The 24,739-nt window shown below is 39.5% G+C and overlaps 3 protein-coding genes across 3 annotated transcripts; all 3 read left to right on the plus strand.

Annotated features, from left to right (window-relative positions):
- Positions 1 to 13,579: 13,579 nt before the first annotated feature.
- Positions 13,580 to 14,395, plus strand: LOC111564879 (hepcidin-like). Its single transcript, XM_055013865.1, has 3 exons — positions 13,580 to 13,757; positions 13,841 to 13,918; positions 14,072 to 14,395. Exons 1-3 carry the CDS (start codon positions 13,671 to 13,673, stop codon positions 14,168 to 14,170), a joined length of 264 nt encoding a protein of 87 aa, XP_054869840.1. The 5' UTR covers positions 13,580 to 13,670; the 3' UTR covers positions 14,171 to 14,395.
- Positions 14,396 to 18,605: 4,210 nt separating this feature from the next.
- Positions 18,606 to 19,417, plus strand: LOC111564556 (hepcidin-like). Its single transcript, XM_023264208.3, has 3 exons — positions 18,606 to 18,782; positions 18,866 to 18,943; positions 19,097 to 19,417. The coding sequence occupies exons 1-3, from the start codon at positions 18,696 to 18,698 to the stop codon at positions 19,193 to 19,195; spliced, it is 264 nt and encodes an 87-aa protein (XP_023119976.1). The 5' UTR covers positions 18,606 to 18,695; the 3' UTR covers positions 19,196 to 19,417.
- Positions 19,418 to 24,049: 4,632 nt separating this feature from the next.
- Positions 24,050 to 24,739, plus strand: LOC111564548 (hepcidin-like). The gene is made up of 3 exons (XM_023264197.3): positions 24,050 to 24,198; positions 24,280 to 24,357; positions 24,447 to 24,739. The coding sequence occupies exons 1-3, from the start codon at positions 24,115 to 24,117 to the stop codon at positions 24,543 to 24,545; spliced, it is 261 nt and encodes an 86-aa protein (XP_023119965.1). The 5' UTR covers positions 24,050 to 24,114; the 3' UTR covers positions 24,546 to 24,739.

A 24,739-nucleotide genomic window follows, 5' to 3' on the forward strand; every position in this document is an offset into this window, starting at 1 on the left:
TTCTTTTGAAGTGCTTACAGTCTGACAGTTGGTTACTCTGTCCAAATGACAAAGCTGAAAATAGCTCAGTGGTCAGGTGTTGCTCAGCAGCAGCATTTAGAGCCGAATCGTCGTAGAGTTTAGTGCTGAACAGGGAATGCTGGAACAGATGCCACTTCAAGTCACACAAAAGGGTCTGAGTCTCCACAGAACAAGCTGAGCTGATCCCCACAGAGCCATTCACACAGCCTGTTTACCTTTCACTGAATGTCAGGGCCTGCAGACGGATTAAGAGACAGCAGGCCTTCATCCTCCCACCACATAAGAGCAAGACATCCAGACTGGGAGACATCTCCTGGCACTTGTTCTGCACCTTTTTGTGGTCCTTTTGTGCCTCATTGCAGCCATTTTTCACATATTTATATTTCATGCTGCACTTTTCTTTGCTCGAGTCCATCAGTTTGTCATCTATTTTGGATGTATAAGGAGATTTTATTATGTCGTTTTACAGTTTTTTTGTCTCTCTTTCTGGCCATTCATTGGCTTTTCTTGCATTGTTTTGGGGTCAGTTTGCAACTTGCATTGGTTTTGTGTGTCTCTTTGTATCTGTATTGCAGTGTTTGTTGCTTTATTGATTCTTGAAAAAGAACTGTCAGTCACTTTAGGCCCAGTGACACCATGACCCCAAAGGTTCTGTGGCCTGTGCCTCTTCAGAAATCCTCCCACATCACAAACAATATAAACACAATCAAACACTTTCACCTGCAGCAGTCAGGAATTAACCAGCAGCAGTCCAACACTGCCCTCCAGTGGAACTTAAAATAAAACATATTTCCTTACAAGCTATTTAAATTGGGATCGAGTTCAAGGCAGGTCATGGATTATTTGACCAATTCCTCGTGAGAACAGTCTTATTAAACCAATTGGAAGAAATTTTGTCTTATCCACAAAGCCTCAGACATAACATTTGCCACATCAATAAAGATCATCTTATTCCTCAAGCACTCAACATTCTCCAGGCATCTACTTCCTTACCCAACGGAAATACCACCTTAGCCACCGTGAACCTTTTTCTGTTTAAAGCATCATAAGATTCGTATTTTTTATGTGTTTGTGTGATGGAAAGTGCATATTTTCAGGGAGCGATCATGCCAATGAAGCCATAAAGTAATGACGGAAATCTGGAACGCCAAGGCAAAAGTTATGTTCAGTCTATATGATTTACATAAACAACAAATGGAAAGACTGAAGGCTTCTCCGCAATGACTCACTTTTGGAGCAGACTGCATCATGGGAGAATTTGAGCAGGCAATAAGAGGGCAGCAGAGGGCTTTGAGAGATGCTTGCTGTAAGGTATGACTGCCTATCAACAACATTAACGTGGATATATAATGTGATTATTACTAACCACCAAACACACTCGCGCACACACAGTCACACCACACAGGCATGCAGGGTCGAGCCAGAGGCAGCACACAAACATGCGAAACCCACACGCATGGCTGTGTACACCCACCAGTCCATGCGCACACACACACAAGAGCTGAGTGCGAAACCACATATACACACAGGAGCGCTCGCTCGCCATAAACCACATCCACACACACACGCACACTCCTGCAGCGCATACCTCCCCACTGCTGGTCCAGACCCAGACACCGCATGCCAGTGCACCTCGCTCCCTGAGCCACAGGCCGCAGGAGCACAAGAAGAAACAGATGGGCACCAGCTGTTTGGATGAGAGCCTCGGGTACACAGCTACTGTATTGCACCACACACACACACACACACACACACACACACACACACACACACACACACATGCATGAGCACTTGAACTGATTCACGTTATTTAACTGCAGCCCTGCCTATAGTGTTTCTACTATTTACTCACACAGTGTGAACAAGTAATGTATGGTTAGTGCTCTGGTAAGCAATTCAAAAACTTTCAGTCCATCTGCACTGGAAACACAGCCGCTTCCTGCTTTACCATCAGGAAGTTTTCTTCTGTTAAACGCAATGCAGCGTGTTTATGGTAATTATGCTGATGTTTCAAATTACTACCTATTTACTGATGTTAAAATGCTACACAGAACGTTTAGGTAGAATAGAGTTTGATATTGTTTTACGCAATTTAAGAGATTGTAAGGAGGTAAACGCAAGATGGAAGCCAGAGACTATAGAAAATGAGCAGAAATAACATCCATCCATCCATCCTCTAATTCAGGATATCTTCATAAAGAAAAAAGACTCCATGCAGGAAGATCCCAGACCAGGACGTGAAGCTTGGATCTTCTCGCTGCAAGGCAACAGCGCTAACCACCGAGCCACTGTGCAGCCCGTAAAAATAACAATACAATCCAAAAAGTTTAAGATATTATCGATCAAAAACAAGGCAGAAAAACCAACAGGTTTCAAGGTAGTTTTGACAGTTTTCACTGATCTGACTTTTATAAGACCAGCACATGAAATGAAATGAAGGAATAACTATGAGGTCAAAGTGCTGACTGAGTGTGTTCAGGTCCATATTAAACAGTGCAGGAATTATACAAGTGGTTCTTAGGTTAAGACGTAGAATGCACTTGACTAGCCAAAGCAGTAATTCCACTGAACATGTGTTTCACGTATTGTAGAAGGAATTGACGGCAAAAATGCCCCAAAACAAACAAGTAACCATAGACTTCAGGCACTTAAATACAGTTTTGCAACCGCATAATAAAGCTGCAGCAATCAATATTTCTTTTATTAAAGGTCTCTTTTGGTGAAGTTTTTTTAACTTGTTAGCATAGCATATCTGTGTGATGTTTGTGTATATGCTGAAAGACATATCTTGAATAAAATAAGCAGTCAACACCATGGCTGAGCATCTTTACCTTAAAACTTCACCTTAGCATATAGATTCTGACTTTCAGGGTTTCTTTTATGTAACCAACAAAAGAATTGCTCCTGTCGGCTTACAGGATGGGGGTTTCTGTGTCATTCTCCAGATTTGGTTTCTGGTTTGAGCAGGAGCTGCACAGTTGGATTTATAGCTACTGAAACAGCCTCATTTGGAACAGAGTAACAACCAGGGGTATCTAGGCAATAATAGAATGAATAATTAGTGCAGCATTATGAGCTGAAAGTTAAAAATTAGATGTACATAAGGTGGACAGAAGCACACATCCAAATGAATGTGAATGTTGGCAAAAAAAATAATTTAAAAAAAATCTGCTTTATTTACGATGACTTGGTTTGTTTATGTTGATTATCTGAATTACTGATGGTCCACTAAAATTTATTGAACTCAAAAACCTCATTTTAAGAAGCCCTATTTTTCATTTTAAGTGTAATGCACTGCTGGACGGAGGCAATGGCACCAAAAAAAAGTGTATATGAGGATATGAAATGAATTTATCTTTACAAGTTTGTTTTCTCAGCAACTGCGGTCACTTTTCCCTAAATAGATGTCAAACTGACTGTCCACAATGAGGCCAGCAGACACTGTTGATCATTCACAATTCTCCATTTCTGTCTTTCCTTCTTTGTGTTTCCTCCACGAACCCAGCAATTTCTGATCTAACCTCAGCTATCAACTTTCTTCCTATGAGTCAGTTGAGGTGGTGACTCCTTCAGCTCATTACAACATGACTTACCCAAACCAAAAGTCTCCTTCTGCTGCCTGAGATGCATGTCTCCTCTGTCTGAATGCCATTAGTTACAGCCAGCGGTTCTTCCCTCTTATTACACTGACTTTGAACATAATCTGTCTCATTAAATAAAAATATAACATTGTGTGAAGTACAGTAAAGCGAGGGCTTAATTCATCAGTATTTGAGGCTGCTGCGACAGTAGTGCCACTACAAACGTGACATTAAACATCACAGAAGGCCATCTGCTCAGCTTACCGGCGTCCTCGGAGCAACACTCAGCACTGTGCTAGCTACTGAACACTGTACAGGGGGAAAAAAAGACAAATGGAAATGGTATTGTGTGTAGGGTTGACCACGTTCGTCCTGTGATTTCCAGATTCAGAGCTGATGTGGTCTGGCCATTGCGGGTTTAGAGGGCAGACTGGAGCAACAGTAGGCTGGTTCGGGATCTTCTTCCCTCTTGAAGCCAACAGGATGTCTTTAATGAACCACAGTGTGTTTGAACTGTCGCATCTCACCATATGAGCAGTCCAGCCCTCGACACTGGCATGCACAATGTGAAAAAGAGGACGCAGCGAAATAAGAAACATGGTATAAAAAAAATAACTGAAGACGTATCAAATTCAGGAAATGCCGCCTCTGAGACAAAGACCACAAATCAAATGTTGGCCATAACAGAAGGGAACGTCTTTGGGTTAAGTATGGTAGGGGGACTGAGGCAGCCTTGTTCTTGTTGTGCCCAGGCAAGTGTTTTTTGTTCCCTGTCGCAAATGTCTTCACGTCAGATTTGATGCAGCCACAGACTGAAATCATAGCCAACGTTTTAATGAAGGCTGCAGCCGCTTTTTTTGATTTATTCCTGCAGGTTTTAATGAAACACTATTGTTTACCACATCTTCTGGTGCACCGACTGACCCTGCTTGATTTACAGTTGGCGGTGAGTGAGTTTACCTGCCACATCCACAAGATGGTGTTGCTGGTGTGTCGTATAAACCGGCCGAGCTGCAGCGCCAGTTCTTGTGGCAGCAACAAAGAGAAAACAAGCTCACGTCATTTTCACGATAACTGCAAACTGTGGTGATGGTTCAGTAACTGTGAGTGTTGATATGTTGCATATTGTTTCAATTACTCCAAACTGTTGTTCCAGACCATGCCATAGGAAAATGCTCAAAATACTCCATGTTTGATCTTGTGGGCTCTTGTGAAACTGGAAATGAATGGTGATTAACTATAATGATGATCATCATGGTGAAAGGTTTTGTGCCACAGGTTATTTGGCTATGTGAGCCAGCCTATGCAGAGCAGGCCTATGAAGGAACGGCTTCCAAAACTATTACCGTTTGTGAGGAATATTGCATATGAAGGAGTCACGTTCTCTTTGATAAAACAAAACAGATTATTTACTAACAGCAAATAAATTTGTATTATATTTATTGTCAGCTGCATATGATGGTAATAAGTCAGATGCAAGGCCTATAAAAGTCTATCAAAGTTGGGTTTTTTCCACGTCGCATAGCAGTCGGAAGCAAATGAACTGCCGAAGTGGAGTTTAGTTTTATTTGTGTGTGCGTGTGGTGTTGTAGTGGGAGGCTTTGTAGTGTTGACTGAGGAAGAAGGCTATGGCTATGATTAAAGTAGGCACTAAAGCAAAGGTGGTAATTGGGATCATAAACACTCACTTTTCCATTTACCCCTCTAATGAAGCGCTCCTGTTTATTCTGAGCAACCGATTCATCAGAAAAACTGCATCCTCTCCGCAGCCATCCTGACTTTTTAGCTCCCTTCAGAGATACTGATATTATCTGGGTGGCACGGTGAAGGATGTCAGCAAATACAGTACGAGTGTGCAGCACAAACATGCATGGAGTGTTTTTGAGGGTTGATACTTTAGCAATATTACTGTGTTTAGGCCACTGGTTGATCTTAGGCTTCAATGTTTTAGAATAGAAAAATAAAAGAATATTTAAAACAGCAATGTAAACCAAGTTTTTATTCAAATATTGTGCAAGTTTTAATTAAATTTCCAGAAAATCCGCAATAGAAAAATACATATTAAAGCTTATTTTAATCCTACACTAAATAAACAGATGGTGGCGCTCTCTCTCTCCATTCAGGTGCCCTTAAACCACTGCAGAAGAACGAGGTGTAATTAGTAAAACCACAAATGCATGTGTGGAAAAACATCACTGAAACATTGTATTTATGTTCGCTTGATGTATTTTATTGTGGAAATTTAATTATGAGTGGAATTTTTCACCTGCTGCAATTTTCCTCCCTCAGTGGATTGGAGGTTTCATGCTATAAGTTTTTGAACTTGTTTGTCACTGAATTTTGCATGCATTGATAAAATTTTTCAGCTGTGGACCACAATCTTTTGCTTTGTTGTAGTATTTTTCACTACAGGTGTATTACAAACCTAAGATCAGATAAGAAAAATATGATTTTGTGATAAACGTTACGGAATTTGTGGCTCATGTGGATCAAGGCTAGAACAGATTGAGATATCATGTACTACATGAAGGAGGATCAAACTGCCTGATGATACCCGACCACCTGTTCAAGTTTTTGTATCTTGGCAACACGTCCACATGTTGCTTTTAATAAGCAAGTTTTATGACAACAACAGAGAGAAGACAAAGGTTCTGGGGCCGTAAAGGCTAGAAGACATATCAAGAGCAAAAAAGAGTAATGGTTTCTCATTAGTTAGAACTTTAGATTACTACTCAGAGGTTTGGGTGTTTGAGCCCCAGTTCCACCAAGCTGCAGCTGCTGAGACCTTGAGCGAAGCCCTTAACCTAACATGGAGGGATATCAAAAGAAAAGAAAAAATGGTTTCACTGCACCATATTTGTGACAAATAAAAGTCTCACCTTCTTAAAAGTAAGTAGTCAACACTATGGCTGAGCCATTTCTGATAATCTGATCAGATTCAGACTTCACACATCCACTGATAGGCCTCAACATTATGACCACTGACATTCATGTGGATGTTTGACATGCACCACTCACCTAATCATTGCAGGTCAAGCAAACTCCCACCCCCCATTACAACAGCAATACTTGACACCAGTTTCCACCCTCAGCAGGACAATGCACCCCGACACACCGCAAAAACAGTTCAGGAGTGGCCCGGGGAACACGATAGAGCTAAGCTGTTCACCAAGGTTCCACACTCCCTAGATCCAGATCCTTATTGAGTATCTGTGATATGCACCAGGATAAGCCTGATCTAGGTAGGTCCTACCCTGCAACCCACAGAATTCACTGACCCAGTGGGGCATGGACACAGGACCTCTGGGGATGTTCTGTGTCTCTGGGATGGTAGCAGAGGAGCTTTAGCAGCATTAAGGAGACCAACAGTATGAGGCAGGTGATCGTGATGTTTTGTCTGATCAGTGTAACTTGCGTTTCAAATGTGAATGGTTGAATTTCTTAGAAATTGCTTCCTGGCAAAGTGTAGAGTAATTTTACAGTTTTTGAGAAGAGTCCTGGGTGAGCTGGTGTGCTTGAGCTTTAGCAAAAAGAAAGGTGGAGACAGGAAATAACTTTCATAGATCTCCACATTCTAAAAGTATTAACAGTGTAGCGTTACATCATAGCTGTTTAAATTCAGGATGGGATTAATTAAAAAACTAACATTTTAATACATGAAGAAGAGTTTTCGGGGGTAAAATCAATAACCAGTGAGGGACTTGAAGCCCTTTTGAGTCAGTTTTTTTGATTTCCCAGTCACCCTGGATTGCACTCTGGTGGAATTTTGTCAGTTGCTCAGAGCCTGGCATACCTGCTTGCAGGTCTAATTTATTTGTTGGCCTAAAACGGTTTCTGCAAATTGATATTTTGGCTTTAGCTTCACAGATACACATAAGAAACACACTTATATCACCACAAGAAGATTTCTTCAGTCTTCAGCGATTGCCATCATAAAACTGAGTTATTTTCCGTGGCTATGATAGGTGAAAGCAACACTGAAGCTTCAGGGGTCATAAAAGGATCAGGTGTAATTCTTAGCTAAACAGTCATTTTTCATGCATTTTACTGCAATTAACCTTGCAAATTTGACCGTGTTTGGTCTCCCTTAGTTGCGTCTTTATGAAAGCACATAACACTGGAGGACAGAGCTGTCATGCAGTCCAGACACAGGCTTGTTTTACTGCTGATCTGGGCTCTGCCAGACTCTCCGCCCACCGTGGTGGAGGCTGCTGTAGCGCTGGGAGGCCGACAGTAGAGATATAAAGCCAAAGCAACTGACAGCTCATAACTGTAAATTTCAGGAGGGAAAATTCAATGTTGCCTTTCTCATCAGGGCAATTGTGTTTTTCATCAGTGGAGAAAAAGTCGGCGGGTGCTGTATGGGAACATTAAACTCGGACATGTTTGGATCAAGTGTCAGGTGGTTGTGTTTGATACGCGTTTTAATGAGACATGTCCCCGCTTTGCAGTATCAGAGCAACCCAGATGTCACAAAACCCAAAGTATATAAGGAGCTCATCAACTCTGGGTGTATTTTCACTGCTTTGACAGATGTTTTATTATGACTGGAAGTGTTTAACTAAATATTACGCCTGCCCTCTGGCTGCTTAGATTAGGATCAGTTTAACATTCTTCTCTTTCCCTTTAAAAAGCAACATAGATTAATTAAGCCATCTGCATTTCCAGTTCAAGCCCACTTTTAGACATGATTCTTTTCGACTTTGCCCCTCTCGCCCGGTGCAAGGAACCTTCATTTAATGTAATCCTTTGAAGAGGGGACCTGGAGGAAGCTCATCCAGCCAGTGTGTTCCCTTCGAGCGTTCCAAGTCCAAATGCTGCGTGGCATGTTTGACATAGCGAATGAAAGGAATAACGCAGGTTGTCAGGTAGGAAAGAGCCAGGCTACAAGGCCACAGCAATCAGGAAAACTTGGTCCGGCACAAGGCATGACTTCAATAAAATACCTCCAGTCCCACTTTTAAAAGCATTAGTCCAGGGCAAATTAAAAAGTAGAGTGCAATTAAAAGAAATCACTGTGTAAATGTTAGCATGTGGACATTTTTCTTTTCCTTTTCCCTTTTTTCCCTTTCCTCCTAGCTGAACAAAGAATGCCCCAGAGGCAGAGCCGTGCAGCTGCTGAATATTACTACATCCATGTGTTTTAAATAAGACCCCATTATAATCAAAATCATAAAAAAGGTAATGTGGCTCTCCTAAACATTTAAATCTAAGTTAACCAGTGTAGAGTTGAAGCATTTGTGAGCATTTTTGTCGTTCCCAATTGAATGAATATTTAGAAGAAACAGATTAAGCAGCCATCAAAGACACAACAAATATGTTGTTATGGAAAGTATTTAAAGAAGTAGTACAAGTAATAGATGGCAAGTTGGATTTCTCTAAACAATATTGTTTCTCTGCCCTTTTGAACAGATGATACATTCAGGGAAATGCTTCTGTTATGCAGACTTCCAGAAAGCATACTGCCAGATACAATCAGCTGTGTGCGAGGGATTGTAGATTTGTGTTTTTCAGCCAACTTGAACCAACATGGTGTTCTAGTGGCCACATATGTTGCAGCTGATTCCTGGGCGTCACTGCAAAACTCATTTTTCCCAAATGTCCTGTTAACTTGCACAACCTATTAAGAAATGTTTGACATTGGTAGAGGTGAAAAGTAAGATTACTCAGGTACAGTACTTGTGTTGTCTTTGAGTATTTCTTTTTTACTACCTCATGCTTGTATAATTCTATTCATTCTATATATATATATTGTTACAGGACACTTTTTCAGTTAAGGTTTTGCACAGCAACACATAAGCTCATAAAGTACATTGGTCAGGATTCGTACCTCTTTGGCTTGTGGCCTCTTACAGAAACAAGCAATTGAAGGAGATTATCACAATTTGTATAGCTAATAACCAATAGATATAATCTGATTTGCATTATAATTATTTCCTGACTCTCCAGTCTTATCTTGTTATTTTCCCTAGATTATATTCACTAACTCAGTTGTTCCACAACTTTTTCTGACTTGACTCCTCTAAAAAAAAGAAAAGTCACACATTCTCACCTTCAATTTTTATTAATCATTCACAAGAATAGAGGAAGTTACAAATAAACAAGTGACATTTTTAGCAAAATAAAAGGTCAGCAGAATAGTATCAGGTATTTGTTCATTCTCCCTGCTTAGATCATAATCATTCAATCCTGTAGTTTTCCAATGGTGAGCTCAGAAAGAACCACAGAACTAACTGTACATAAAACAGCTGAATGCAGCTGCACCTTCACCACCTAGATTTACATCATCATTAACAATGTTACTATCGCAACAACACATCATCAGTAGGGTAAAATGAACCTGTCTCACAATGGTCTAAATCCAACTCATGTTCCCCATTAGTAGGTGAACAATCCAACGCTTGGTGAATTCTACTTCACAACGATAGGAAGAGCCGACATGGAAGGATCAAAAAGCGACATCGCTATGAACGCTTGGCTGCCACAAGCCAGTTATCCCTGTGGTAACTCTTCTGACACTTTCTGCTTTAAACCCAAAATGTCAGAAGGATCCATAAAAGTACATCATAGCAAGTGCTTGATTATTACAAATGAAAGTAAAGTCCAAATGTCTAGAGTGTCTTTATATTGTGGTAATTGTACTGTCACTTAAGTAAAGGTTCTGATTACTTCCTTCTATGGACATTGCAGGTGGCTCATTCATCACGCATTGAGGTGTGCATTGAAGCAGTGACTGTCAGTATTTAGAACTTTCTGGGAGAGTGGTTTGAAGAAAAAAAAAATCAAAAATTAAGATAAGACCACAAAAATATAAAATACACTGAAAACAGTCTTTGTATTTAGACAGTCCATAGTAGTCAGCAGAGATCACTCAAAGTGGATTTGAAACGAATCCTTTTCAAAGAAACCAGAGGACCAAGTTGCAGCTGCATTCTGTGGGGCCTGCTGGTCTGCAGAAGTCTGCTCTATGCTCAACCCTTCAGTTAAAAGTCACTGAGGGTGTCGCCTCACACCAGGACTGATGAGTTTCCATGGGAGGAATGAAGATGTCTGGCCAAATCCACTTTTCCCCCTTATTAAAATTGATATTTCCGAGCTGTCAGAGGGTGAAGTCTGGGTTTGCAGAGACTCACGCTGACTTCTCGCTGACAGTGGGCTTCCTCTCTCCATACGTTCAGCATCTCCTGTGGCTCTCCCTCCCACTCTGCCGTATAGCGGGTTCCCTACGGATCCCAAGCCAGCACAGCTCTGGCAAGCTGTTCCCTTTTCACTTAGTGGCGCACACTAATTTACTGAGACTCGACACTGTTTTGGGTCCGCGGTGCAATTCCCACGTTCCAGCTGAGAAAATATATCATTAGTCCCTCATCGTGTAATGCTTGCCACGTTACGTTATAAAAGCTGGGTGTAAAGCGACATGGATAAAACAGGAGCAATTTCCAGTGTGCCTCATTTCGACCGACTGCTTGGAATAAGTGGTGGGCGTTAAGAATTTGAAAAGGGGACAAGATGCGGTGTTGAAAAGGCCATTTTGCTTACTAAATACTCCTGGGTGGCTGGAAGACTAAGCATTTCCATTGCAAACGTCTCCAGTACCGTCTTCCAGCCATATGAGCGTAGGTCTTTACGAGGCTTCCTTGAAAGTTATATGGATTAATTAACTTTCCAGGCAAATTAAGATGCCATGCTAATTGTGGTCTAGGTAATTTTAATGAGATCTGCACAGAAGATGGATAGTTCACAAATAAGTTCCTTCTCCCTGCTGATGTTTAGTCTTTGCTGTGAGGCTTGATGAAGAATTAAAAGAAGTTTGTTTACTACTCAGAGGCAGCAGACCGACATCCACGGGACCGACGTGTTGCTCTGTCATTACGCACTCGGAGCGAACGAAGACCCTTTTTTGGCACAAGACCACAGTTTGCTGGGTTTTTCACTTGACAAACATTTTTACAGGCGTGACAGGCTGCGACCGATCAGGCCGCAACAGACAGCTCTGTCACCTCAAAACAACCACCACGCAGGGCCACACGAGATGGCTAAATATATCACCTCCCAGGAAGCACCAAAGGAACTGTTAAGTCTGACCGGCTATCTTGTGGCTTAATTAACAAACACAGGACACAGCCGAAGCAAATTACAGACCAGTGGAAGCCCTTTGGATGGAAGCTTTGTAGCCATTACCACACTGGAAGCGCAATGCAAATAGCCTCTCATATCAGTCATCGATGCCATATTGGACACCCAGGTACCTTGCTTCACATGTTTATTCTGTGTTTACTCAGTACTCCTACCTATCCAGACTGCTTAGAAACTGTCTCCTCAATCTCCATCCTTCTATTTTGTTAATCACAAGTGCCCAAGTCATTCATGTGGCAACAATTTGAGTCGGTCGACACCCAGTAGCGAATGTGCCTGACCCTCTTTCTGCCCCCTCCAGCCTCCCCTCAGCACCCACTGGGAAGCCACATCTGTCGATGGAGCTCTCAGGGCCCTGACTAAACACTTAAAACAGTTTCAGAAGCTCTGTAATTCTATTTAATCAGCCACACGGAGCAATTTTTATGGAAGTTTCTAGCAGGCATCAGTGCTATGTTGCAGATTTAATGGAAGTTACTTTGCAGATAATTAAAACAAATTAAATGAGCATGTCACTGCAGTGGTATATGTTATTTATATCTTTTATAAGCGTTAGTGGAAAGGGATGAAAAGAACTCTGGCAAAATCCATAGATGAGTTTATTACATCCTCATATTAGAAAACAGAGAGGCAGTTTAACTTTTTTTTTTTCGCCTACAGTAGCAGAACATGGATTTTGTTGGTGCAAGGGCTCCTGTTAAACTGTTTCATTGCCACAGAAAAGCATTGCCCTTTGACTGCTTGCAGACTGCTTGCAGAAGACATCATCCGCTTACAAGCTCTCACTATAAAACCCATGCACGTCGTAATAAGCCCCGCTTTGTTTCTCATACATCCAAGGGAAAACATTTATTGGACTAATTACAATGGTCTCGCATTGGATTTTCTTCCTGTGTTACACATGCTTTGGCAAAGTTCCCAGTATTGTATCAGAACGTCTCACCGCTCATGACTGTGGTGCTACCTGCCAGGCATGGAGAGAAGAGGAACGAGGGAAAAGCACTGTGGGGGAAAACCAGGAAAAGGGGATTAAATGTCTGCTCTGTTGCAAATATCCAAAATATCTCATCTGATGATGTTTTCTGAGACTTGTAAATTGTCTCTGGGGAATGCTGCAACAAAATGTAAAATGTTCATAGAGCAGCAACCTTTTAAACTGAAGTCTATTGCCATTCATAGCTGAAAACAAAGTCTGTTGAGTACAGTTTGTGGTCGGAGAGCATAATCAATTCCTATCATAATTTGTTGAATCAAATGGTAGCTGAAAGATAAGGCGTTTCAGAATATGTGCTGAGATTTCAACAGATTTGGATCCATTTGTGGTTGTTGACACTGACTCACCGGGGTTATCGATGGGGGATTTTGTATTTCTGCATCACAATTAAAAATGCATTATATGGAAGTAGTTCTGTACATGTTTTAGGGATTTTTGCAGACTAAGGTGATCTTTTACTCTACAGTGACTCATCTTTTAAAATACATGATGTTTTTGCACTTTTAGACTTTGCGGCTTTTTCAAAACCAGCAGCCAATTTTCGTTGGGTAAAAGATGTTCCTCATTTCATATTAAAAACAATCACTTACAGATAAGAGTGACAGCATGTACAGAAACTCTAAAAAAAAAAAAAAAAAATGGACTTGATGTTTTCTCTCGTAAGCCAGGAAGAAAGTAAAACTGAATGATTGAACAGACACTTTCAGAAATCCTGTATTTACCATTCTTGGGTCATCTCTACTTTCCCAGCATCTCACTGAGATGGACAACCCATTCCTGAAAGTACACACTGTCAGTGATGAGGCAACATCAACACAAGTTAATATAAATAGCAGCATGTTTTGCACATTCAACCATCAGACAGCAAGAACCTGAAAGAGCTGACAAGAGACACCACAGCATCAGAAGAAATTCATCGACTGAAACACCCAGTGAAGATGAAGACATTCAGTGTTGTGGTTGCAGTGGCTGTCATGCTTGCATTGATTTTTATCCAGGAGAACTCTGCAGTCCCAGTCATGGAGGTAAGTATTGACCTAAACTCTTATTAGATTTGTCAAAATGCTAAAATGTGGTTCTTACTGCAGAATGTTTAATTCATTGACAGGAGCAAGAGTTGGAGGATCCAGTGAGCTTTGACAATCCACCTGCAGCACATGAAGTGGAATTAGCTGAATCATTGAAGGTATATGAAGTTAACTGAATCAGTGACTGAGCTCATTCAAATCTGTTTTCTTTACCCCAAAGTGCCCTGATGCCCTGTACATATGGAGGGAGAATGAATTATAAATAATGTTGGAGATGAACACTGTGCTCATGACACTCCTCTTTCACACAGATGCTGTTGAACAGCAGACAGAAGCGAGATCTCAAGTGTACACCTTACTGCTATCCCACAAGAGATGGAGTTTTTTGCGGAGTAACCTGCAGATTCTAAAGATTTCAGCTGCCACTAAACAATGTCACATGTTGTTTTGTCTTAAAATTGACGACTTTGAATAATTTTCATTGTGTCAAGTTTTGTGGATGTTGGATTTGATTGTGTCGTTCATATGCTGAACACTAAGATTTGCCAAATTCAGTTTTAAAATATTTCATTCTGATAATCAGCTGTGCTATTCAGAATGTGTGTTGAAAATAAACCAATCTGACTGAAATAGTATGTTGGTCTCATCTTGAATATATCTTGTGTTCATACCTTCTTTGGTCTGATGAGATCAAAACTGAGCTTTTGATCATCGGACTAAACACTGTTTGATAGACACCTGATGTTTTGAGACTCGTAAACTGCCTCTGGGGAATACTGCAACAAAATTTAAAATGTTCATCGAGCAGCGACCTCTTAACCTGAAATCTATTGCCATTCAAAGCTGAAAACAAAGTCTGTCAAGTACAGTTCGTGGTCGGAGGGCATAATCAGTTCTTGTGTGTATTTACACAGAGAACCAAATATTGACACTGTTGGCTTGATTTTGAGGGAGAATCAGCTGAGTTTGTGATGTAAGAAATGCAATGACAGGAGGATGTTTTGTGTGTTAGATTTGGTAGCAGTGAAGGTGTTGTGATGTTTTTTGATGAATAAAAGCTGATAGGAACAGAGTGGATTAAGAATAATGGGTGAATAGGTGAGATATGATTAGAGAAAGGAACTTAGGCATGGTGACTCCAAGACCGATGGAATCAGGGCTTTAGAGTTTAACTGTAGTTTATGGGATGTTTTTTTTTTTTTTTTTTTTTTTTTTTTAAACAGTGTTCAACAGAAATACCTTCATATGAAAATGTGAAACAAATCTCTACAAGTTGATCTAAATGATGTGGTTTGTCTGGACAGAGTCCACCATTATATGGTGAACTTCAATGTTTATGCCTTTTACTGTCATAAGTGTAGTGTATTCCATGAAGCATATGTAGGACAAGAAATAAGACCAAAATTGAGAGTTCTGACCATCAAACTGAACACTGGGTTCCACCACACATCAGCAGAATAGTTGTCTACAGATGTATGTTGGAAGGATCATCTTGAACAAACTTGCAACTTGTACCCCACACTTTCAGATACTTCCAAATATCAATGCAGGGATAGCTTTGACATCAAAATGTGACTGTCCTTCAGGAGCCATGTAGAACTTTAGACCTCAGTCTAAAATGTGTGGTAGAACTTTTGCTCAGTGTGAAATCACCACAGATTCAGCAGTTTTGCAAATGAAGAGGGGAAAACTGCAGCAGCCAGATATGCAAAGCTTATTGGGCCTAAGGCTGTAAATGCTACAAAAGATGCTTCTGACCAATGTTGACATGAAATATTGAGTACCTTTTATTATTCGGTAATTTAGACGATGTACACTACCAGTCAAAACTTTGGACCCACCTTCTCATTTAACAGTTTTTCTTCATTTTCATGACTATTTAAGTTGTAGATTCTCCCTGAAGGCATGAAAACTAGGAATAAACACATATGGAATTATGTGGTAAACAAAAGGCAGCAGCACAGGTAACTCTTGGTCTTCATGCGTCCATTTCGGCGTAGCGCTGGATGGTTTTTGCGACTGCACTTGGGGATACAAAGTTTGTGCAATTTCCCCCAGACTCAGTTCTTTAAAGTAATGGACTGTTTCTCTTTACTTAGAATCCATATTATGGCAAGAACCTATCAGCTGACAGTTGTCAAATAGGGCTGTCAACTGTGGACCAACCTGACTTCTGTCCAATACAACTGATGGTTCCATTAAGAAGACAAGAAATTCCACAAACTAACCTTAGCAAGGCACACCTGTGAAGTGAAAACCATTTCAGGCAACTACCTCATGAAGCTCATCGAGAACATGCCAAGAGTGTGTAAAGCAGCAAAGCAAAGGGTGGCTTTTTTGAAGAATCTAAAACATGTTTTGACTTATTTCACACTTTTTGTTTACCACATAATTCCACATGTGTTCATTCATAGCTTTGATGCCTTCAGTGGGAACCTACAATGTACATAGTCATGAAATTTAAAAAAAAAACATTAAATAAGAAGGTATGTTCAAACATCAGTGGTAGTGTATATGCCTATTTTCCCCCTCCATCTTGTGCTTAGCAAGCATTTGTGCTTCTGTCAGTTGGAGTATTGTGGAAGGGTAGAACAGAAGAGATTCACTACAACATACACATTATTCAAGTCTCAAGAAATTACTACATGTCACAATTTGTAGTTTTTGAATAAAATTCAAAATAGGATAAGCAAATGCCATGTATTCATTTTGGCTTTACATAATTTGTTAAATCAAATGGCGGCCGAAAGATAAGGTGTTTCAGAGCATGTGCCGATTTCAACAGATTTGGATCCATTTGTGGTTGTTGACACTGATGCTGCAGTCATATGGGTCAGCAGGGTTATCATTGGGGGATTTTGGTTATTGCAGCATAATTTGCAGTGTGTACTTTATATCTTAATCAAAGTCTGAGTGCAAAAAAACAACAAAAAAAAAACTAGCATTTCTGCATCACCCTTAATGTATTGTATGCCAATAGTTCTGTATGCATTTTAGGGATTTTTGCAGACTGAGGTGAACTTTTGCTCTACAGTGACCCATCGTTTGCTGACTCTCCAAATATGCACTCTCATGTCGGCCTTCACTTGTTTGTCTCATCTCTTGCATTTTGGTGAAACAGAATGTTAGGTTTTAAGTTGAAAGTTAAGTTGACAAGCACTCTTGATATTGTGACTGTTTCTTCCTAAATTTTATTTTTTTTAAAAAATTATTTCTGTTTGTGTGTATTGATTTAGGCTTTTTTTTTTTTTTTTTTTTTTTTTTTTAAAATCCAAATGAAGTGAATATCCATTTGGTCTGCCCGAAGATTTTCCACTTCTTTGACAGTTACACTGAGAGCCAAGGCTTTCGGTAAACAAGTGTAAATCGGGGGGTTTCAATGATTGCAAAAGATATAGGATTTGTTCAGACTGCAGTCACAGTGACACAATATAGAGAGCCTAAAGTGATGATCTTTCCTGTAGTGCCACCATCAGGTCAAACTTTCAGTTTTAGAGTTAGTGTACCTTGTATGATACAGACAAAACTTGGAATGTCTTCAGACACATGGTGGCTGGAAATATTGCCTTCCAGTCTCAGCGTTCCAAAGGCTTGCTGTTGCTTCACCTTTTGATTTTTAAATTCTACCAAAATGAGCAAGCTGATGTAGGCTTCCAAGCTAACTGCATCCAAGTCTTTTGAAACTGTCCCCATACATGCACTTCCCCTCTAAGTCCGTCATCCCAAATACAATGTTTTCCAATCGATGGTGTAAAGAAGAGCTCAAATGACTTGATGTCTTCAACATGGCTGGCTGCATATCTGGTGGGGCCTAGAACCATTTTGATAATATTAGTAGTGCTAAGTCTATCCTGCTGTTGAAGTGGGGAAAGGGACCATATTATCTTTCCATTTTTGGAAGGGATCATGTCTGCTGGTGCTTGAGAGACAACAGGAGGGTAAACACTCATCAGATGAGAATGACTCAGAATCAGGGTCCTCAATTATTTTTTGAATGGTAAACATTGAATGGGGTCAAACTGACCTAAAGGATAATAGGATGGTTAAGTATCTTGCTCAGAAGCACCTCAGAGCCATTGTTGAAGCTTTTAATTGTTGAGAAGTGAATGTCCTCTGTTGGCCAGATATTCCCAGCTGGAACACAGAACTTTAGCCTGTAAAACCATCCTACTCATCACTAGTGCTACATTTCCTCTTATCAGAAAACAAGATATTCAAGGTCAAAAACAGGGAAACTAACAAAAAATGTACACTCAAAATGAGAACAAAAATAAAAATGGGAGCCACTAGTATAGAATACCTTGATTCTCTCATTCAGACACACAAAGTCATTGTTCCCAAAGAAAGCCAGCTGATGATGCTGAACCTTCTGAACCACCCTCCCCATCTGAAAGCAGCATCAAAAACCCTCTTTATATAGTCTCCCAGCCAGGCTGATCACCAACAGCCCACACCTGAGCTCCACTTCACAGGTGTAGCTGATCTACCTGATGATCAGGGTGAGCTGAGACCTGTTTTTTGTTCAAGGAAAAAAAAACTTTTCATGTCAATCCATAACATTGGATTATAGCGAGGCTGTTTTTCCACACAAAAATGTTGATTTCAACACCCCATTTTGAGTTTATACTCTAAAAATGGACTAGATGATGTTTTGTTTCAAACCAAGAAGAAAGTAAAACTGAATGATTGAACAGACACTTTCAGAAATCCTGTATTTACCATTCTTGGGTCATCTCTACTTTCCCAGCATCTCACTGAGATGGACAACCCATTCCTGAAAGTACACACTGTCAGTGATGAGGCAACATCAACACAAGTTAATATAAATAGCAGCATGTTTTGCACATTCAACCATCAGACAGCAAGAACCTGAAAGAGCTGACAAGAGACACCACAGCATCAGAAGAAATTCATCGACTGAAACACCCAGTGAAGATGAAGACATTCAGTGTTGTGGTTGCAGTGGCTGTCATGCTTGCATTGATTTTTATCCAGGAGAACTCTGCAGTCCCAGTCATGGAGGTAAGTACTGACTTAAACTCTTATTAGATTTGTCAAAATGCTAAAATGTGGTTCTTACTGCAGAATGTTTAATTCATTGACAGGAGCAAGAGTTGGAGGATCCAGTGAGCTTTGACAATCCACCTGCAGCACATGAAGTGGAATTAGCTGAATCATTGAAGGTATATGAAGTTAACTGAATCAGTGACTGAGCTCATTCAAATCTGTTTTCTTTACCCCAAAGTGCCCTGATGCCCTGTACATATGGAGGGAGAATGAATTATAAATAATGTTGGAGATGAACACTGTGCTCATGACACTCCTCTTTCACACAGATGCTGTTGAACAGCAGACAGAAGCGAGATCTCAAGTGTACACCTTACTGCTATCCCACAAGAGATGGAGTTTTTTGTGGAGTAACCTGCAGATTCTGAAGATTTCAGCTGCCACTAAACCATGTCACATGTTGTTTTGTCTTAAAATTGACGACTTTGAATAATTTTCATTGTATGTCAAGTTTTGTGGATGTTGGATTTGATCACGTGCTGATCACCAATTAAGATTTGTCAAATTCTGTTTTAAAATATTTCATTCTGAAAATCAGCTGTGCCATTCAGAGTGTGTTGAAAATAAACCAATCTCTGATTGAAACACTATGTTGGCCTCATCTTGAATATATTTTGTGTTCATCGCTTCTTTTTGAGCTTTTTGGTTGTCAGACTAAACACTGTTTGGCAGACACCAAATACTGCACACCATCACAAATGTGCCATTGTCACCTTGAAGCATGGTGGTGGCAACATCATGATTCGGGGAGGCTTCTCAGCAGCAGGCTCTGGAAGGTTTGAAAGGGTAGAGGGTAAAATAAAACAGCAAATTTTTGGGAAACCTGGAGGACAAACTCATGCAGTCTACAAGAAATGCAACTTTGGGGAAGATTTATTTTCTCCAGCAAGACAATGGCGTGAAGCATACAGCCACAGCTACACAGGAAGGGTTCAAAGACAACAAGGTGAATGTTTTAGAGTAACACAATCAGAACTTAGACTTCAGTCCAATTGAGAATTGGTGGCTGAACTTGAACAGGGAATTTCATTCATGATCTCAAAGAAGAAGAATGGAGTAAAACTATAAATGTGTCTAGATGTGTACAGCCAAAGGTGCATCTACTAAATATTGACTTGAAGTGGTAAAAACTTTTGCAGTTTGTTTTATATTTTTATTTAATTGATATTACTGCTTGCTGACATGTTTTCACTTTGTGAGTAAATAAATGTATTTTAATGTTTTCATGTGCTGTCAACTCAGTTAAATATGATTTCTTTATCACATTGTTACTTTCCAACTGCAAAGTTTTGCAAAAACTGTGATTTTCATTTTATGTTAAACATGTTCTTTTTTATATATTACAAAAATATCATGTACAGATAAGATAGATAACAAATACAGATTATCTATAACAAAATGATATGTGCTTTCTTCTAGACCAGGAAAAAGGTAAAAAATAATGATTGAACAGACATTGGACTGTAATTTTGAAAATTCCAAATTTACCACCCTTTGGTTATTTCACACCTCCTTTCCCAACATCACTCAGTGTGATGCTAGATCTATTCCTGGAAGTCCATGTTGTTGATGAGGCAACAGCAGCCCAGGTAAACATAAATAGCAGCACATTTTGCACATTCAGCCATAAGACAACAAGAACCTGAAAGAGCTGACAAGAGACACCAAAACAACAGAGAAACTCCAGTGATTGAAAACTTAAACCCAGTGATGTTGAAGACATTCAGTGTTGCAGTGGCTGTTGTACTCTCATTTATTTTTATCCAGGAGAGCTCTGCAGTCCCAGTCATGAAGGTAAGTATTGACCTAAACTGTCATGAGCTCGGTCAAAATGCCTAAATATGGTTCTTAATGTAAAACGGACCTATTCATTGACAGGAGCAAGAGTTGGAGGAGTCAGTGAGCTTTGGCAATCCATCTGCAGCACATAAAGTGAAATTCGCGGAATCAGGGAAGGTATATGAAGTTATATATGAGGGGCTGCACAGTGGCGCAGTGGTTAGCACTTTCACCTTGCAGTTAAAAGATTATCAGTTCGCATCCTGGCCTTCCTAGGATCTTTCTGCATGGAGTTTGCATGTTTTCCCTGTGCATGTGTGGGTTTTCTCCAGGTTCTCCGGTTTCCTCCCACAGTCCAAAAACATGTTCAGGTTAATTGGTGATTCTAAATTGTCTGTAGGTGTGAATGTTATTGTTTGTCTGTCTGTATATATGTTTTGTCTCAATATGTAGCCTTGTGATAGGCTGATGATCTGTCCAAGGTGTTCCCTGCCTTCACCCTAAGTCACCTGGGACAGACTCCACCCCCTCCACGACCCAGACTGGACTCATTCACATCTGTTTTCTTCTCCAAAGTGCCCTGATGCACTGTACATAAGTAGAGAGAATGAACAAAGTGAGCGATAATGTTGGAGATGAACACTGTGCTCACGACACTCCTCTTTCACACAGATGCTGTTTAACAGCAGACAGAAGTGAGATCTCAAGTATAAACCTTACTGCTATCCCACAAGAGATGGAGTTTTTTGCAGAGTAACCTGCAGATTAGAATTTTCAACCATTAAATCTGACCTTGACAAATATTTTTTTGCCTTTACATAGTTGACCACTTTCATTTGTATTTAATGGCATGTGGAATTTTGAGGATGCTAATGATTTGGTCATGCTGTTTATGTATGTACAGTTAGTCATCAGTAATGTGGTGTAGGTTACACACAGGTATAGATATGTATTTGTTCAGTCAATGTTGTGTCTACCCACTAATAAATCCCTGCTGATATATACTAAGTGTCCTGATAAAAAATACACTCAGTACCTTGTCAGCAGTACCTGCGTTTTTATTAACATTTATTAAGAATTGTCAAATTTGGGTTAGAAATATTTCATTTTGAAATTCTGCTGTGTCACCCTGAATATTTGTTAAAAATAAAGTAATCTGACTGAAACACGATGTTTGCCTCATTTTGACTTATATACATATACTAGGGCTGGGACTTTAAAGCGTTAATTTCGATTAATTAATTACAAAAAAAAATAACATGTTAAAAAACAAAACACATTTAATTGCAGCTTTCTCAGTTCCCTAATTTCTGGCACACCGGTAACGCTGATGAACACTCCAGCCTGGCAGGTGGCTGTAATGAACCTAAAGAATGTTTGCCAGCCGAGAAAAATGCACAGGAGTGACGTCAGGTCCTCAGTCCACAAGAAAGTTTTAGTGAACAATGAAGGAAGTCGAGATGCATTGAGCTTGTTGGGCAGAAAGTTTTCTTTTAAAACATTCCCCATGGCAGCTTGGATAAAAGCCTGGTTGTATGCAAATTGTGGAGTTTTCTGATCACTGCAGCACTTAAAGCTGACGGTATCACCTTAATGCAAAACATGTTGCTGTTAGGAGCAGAGCTAATGTTAGCTATGACAGTCTTGGTACCGGAAAATGGTACAGCCATCCCATAATAGACCACTTTAGGAGACACTGAAAGTGCTTGAGTTTACAAAAAGTCTTAAAATGTTGAATATAATCGCTGTAATTACACTTTGAGTTTGCAGTAATCTGTGACAGATGAAAAACACACACACATATATATATATATATATATATATATATATATATATATATAAATGAAACATAAAAACAGAGTAATAACTTAAACAAAATGTTTGTATTTTAATAAATTAAATCTTTATAATAAATAAATAAATAAAATTTATTATTCAACAAAAAAAAACATCCAAAAATTGCAGCATTCATCAGACCCAGAAAGAAAACATAACAAATCTATGAATTTTCAACTTTCTGAAGCTCCTTCAACTACTTATGCTTATGTTATATGCCATATAGTGGGAAAACCAAACTAAATCCAGGCTTTAAATCATCTAAATCACTTTTTTGTACATGTCCCATTTTAAAATTTTATAATTTTAAATTATAAACATGTATATGTCTATTCATTGATTCATCTGTCAACCAAAATTTATTTGAATTGAAAAACTTTACTTGTTGCATCAGCTATTGCTATTTGACAAAAAACACAATTAATCATGATTATTAATTACAAAGCCTCTAATTAATTAGATACATTGTTTTAATCGCCTCCCACCACTACTATATATACAGCACAGCTTAGGTCGTTTTAGTGTTGTTTTATCATGTTTGTAAATAGTAAATCTAAAGTGCATATATGTATATATATTCAATGTGTCAGTCTTCTCAAACATCACCATAACTGTCAAAGCTGTTGGATCATAAACTGCAATAGAAGTAGGACGTTTTAAAGAGCAGATTAATGTTTTTTTTTCTTCTGTAAATGTTCAAGCCCCGAATTCCTGCAATGGAAACCTAGATGTAAAAGTAGAAAATCCACACTGATTTTAAAAGTCGAGACAGCAAAATGAAAATACATGAAATCTGATTTCTACAAATCTCATTTTAAGGTGATCTCAAAAGTGATGAATGTCGCAGATCTAAGTCTGTCCTAAAAACCTTAAATGAGAATGTCAGTGTTGTCTATAGCTGTGATTCCACAGCATTTTTAATTTGTTTTTTGAAATATTGCATCAGTAAAGATTAATGGAAGTGACAAAATCTGAATAAAGGTCCTTTATTTTGAAAAGCAAAAAAAAAGTTTTTAGGTCTTTTTGAGAGAGAATTAATGAGCTTTAAAGGAGATGGAAACAACTTTTCACCAGGAATAAGTAAACATTTCTCAAAATGATTAATTTTTAAATAATTTTTTAAGTGGTTTATTTATTCCCCAGGGACAACAATCTGCAGTCATTTGGTTTCAAATGTGTTTCTAGGATCAGGTTAAATGTAACATCATTTAAAAATACAAATTATTATTTCTGTCACCGCCACAATTTAGCAACAAACATGGAATGTAATCAATGTGAATGGATAGGGTGACTGAAGACTGCATGTCACCAAGTTTATCAATAAATGAACCAAGCAGGGATTTTGGCTCAGTATATTCAGAATCTGTTCCATTGTATCGTTCATTTCATTTTACTGTATGTGACAGGAAGATGTCTGGACGTAGAGACTTGATGTCCTAGAACTAACAGAAACAGAGAATTTCCAGCTTCCAGTGGAGAAATTCCCCCCATGATGCAAACCTGTTCCTGAAAGCAACGTCTGTACTGTAAGTGATGTGAGTGATGGAGCAACAGTGGGTCAAATGAGTATAAATATCAGCACATTCTTCACACTCAACCACAGCAAAGCAGCTGACTAGAGTCACCAAGAGTCAAAGATTCACCAAACTTAAACCACTGGAGCTTTGTGAAGATGAAGACATTCAGCGTTGTGGTTGCAGTGGCCGTGGTGTTGACCTTTATCTGCATTCAGCAGAGCTCTGCCACTTCAGCAGAGGTAACAGCTCAACTCAGACACAGTTTATGTGCTCATTTGCTCTAAATGTGCTGCTATGAGAGCTGCTTTCTTCATTAACAGGTAGAAGAGGTGGAGGAGGCAACGAGCAACCACAATCCAGCTGCTGAGCATCAGGAGACGTTGGTGGACTCATGGACGGTAATGAATCAAGACAATGAAGTACAAAGAGAGTGAGCCACATTGCTGAAGATAAACACTTTTCTGATGTCTTCTGTCCTTTTCCACAGATGCCACATAACAGACAAAAACGTGGCTTCAAGTGTAAACTTTGCTGCAACTGCTGCAAACGTGGGGTCTGTGGATTGTGCTGCAAAAAGAAATTCTGAGGATTCCTGCCTGAGAGTCCCAACATCAACCACTGAACATTAGTTTGCTCTAACTGTCATCCTAGTACAAACTCGTCATTTCAAACTGTATTCACATCTGTAAAAATGACCACAGTGTTACTTGAGTAGATGATTCTGTAGTTCCAGTGTGCTCGGAGATGATGTGTGTCACAATAAATTTCAATCCAACTATA

This window comes from Amphiprion ocellaris, chromosome 9 (assembly GCF_022539595.1).
Source record: "Amphiprion ocellaris isolate individual 3 ecotype Okinawa chromosome 9, ASM2253959v1, whole genome shotgun sequence".
Taxonomy (NCBI): Eukaryota; Metazoa; Chordata; class Actinopteri; family Pomacentridae; genus Amphiprion; species Amphiprion ocellaris.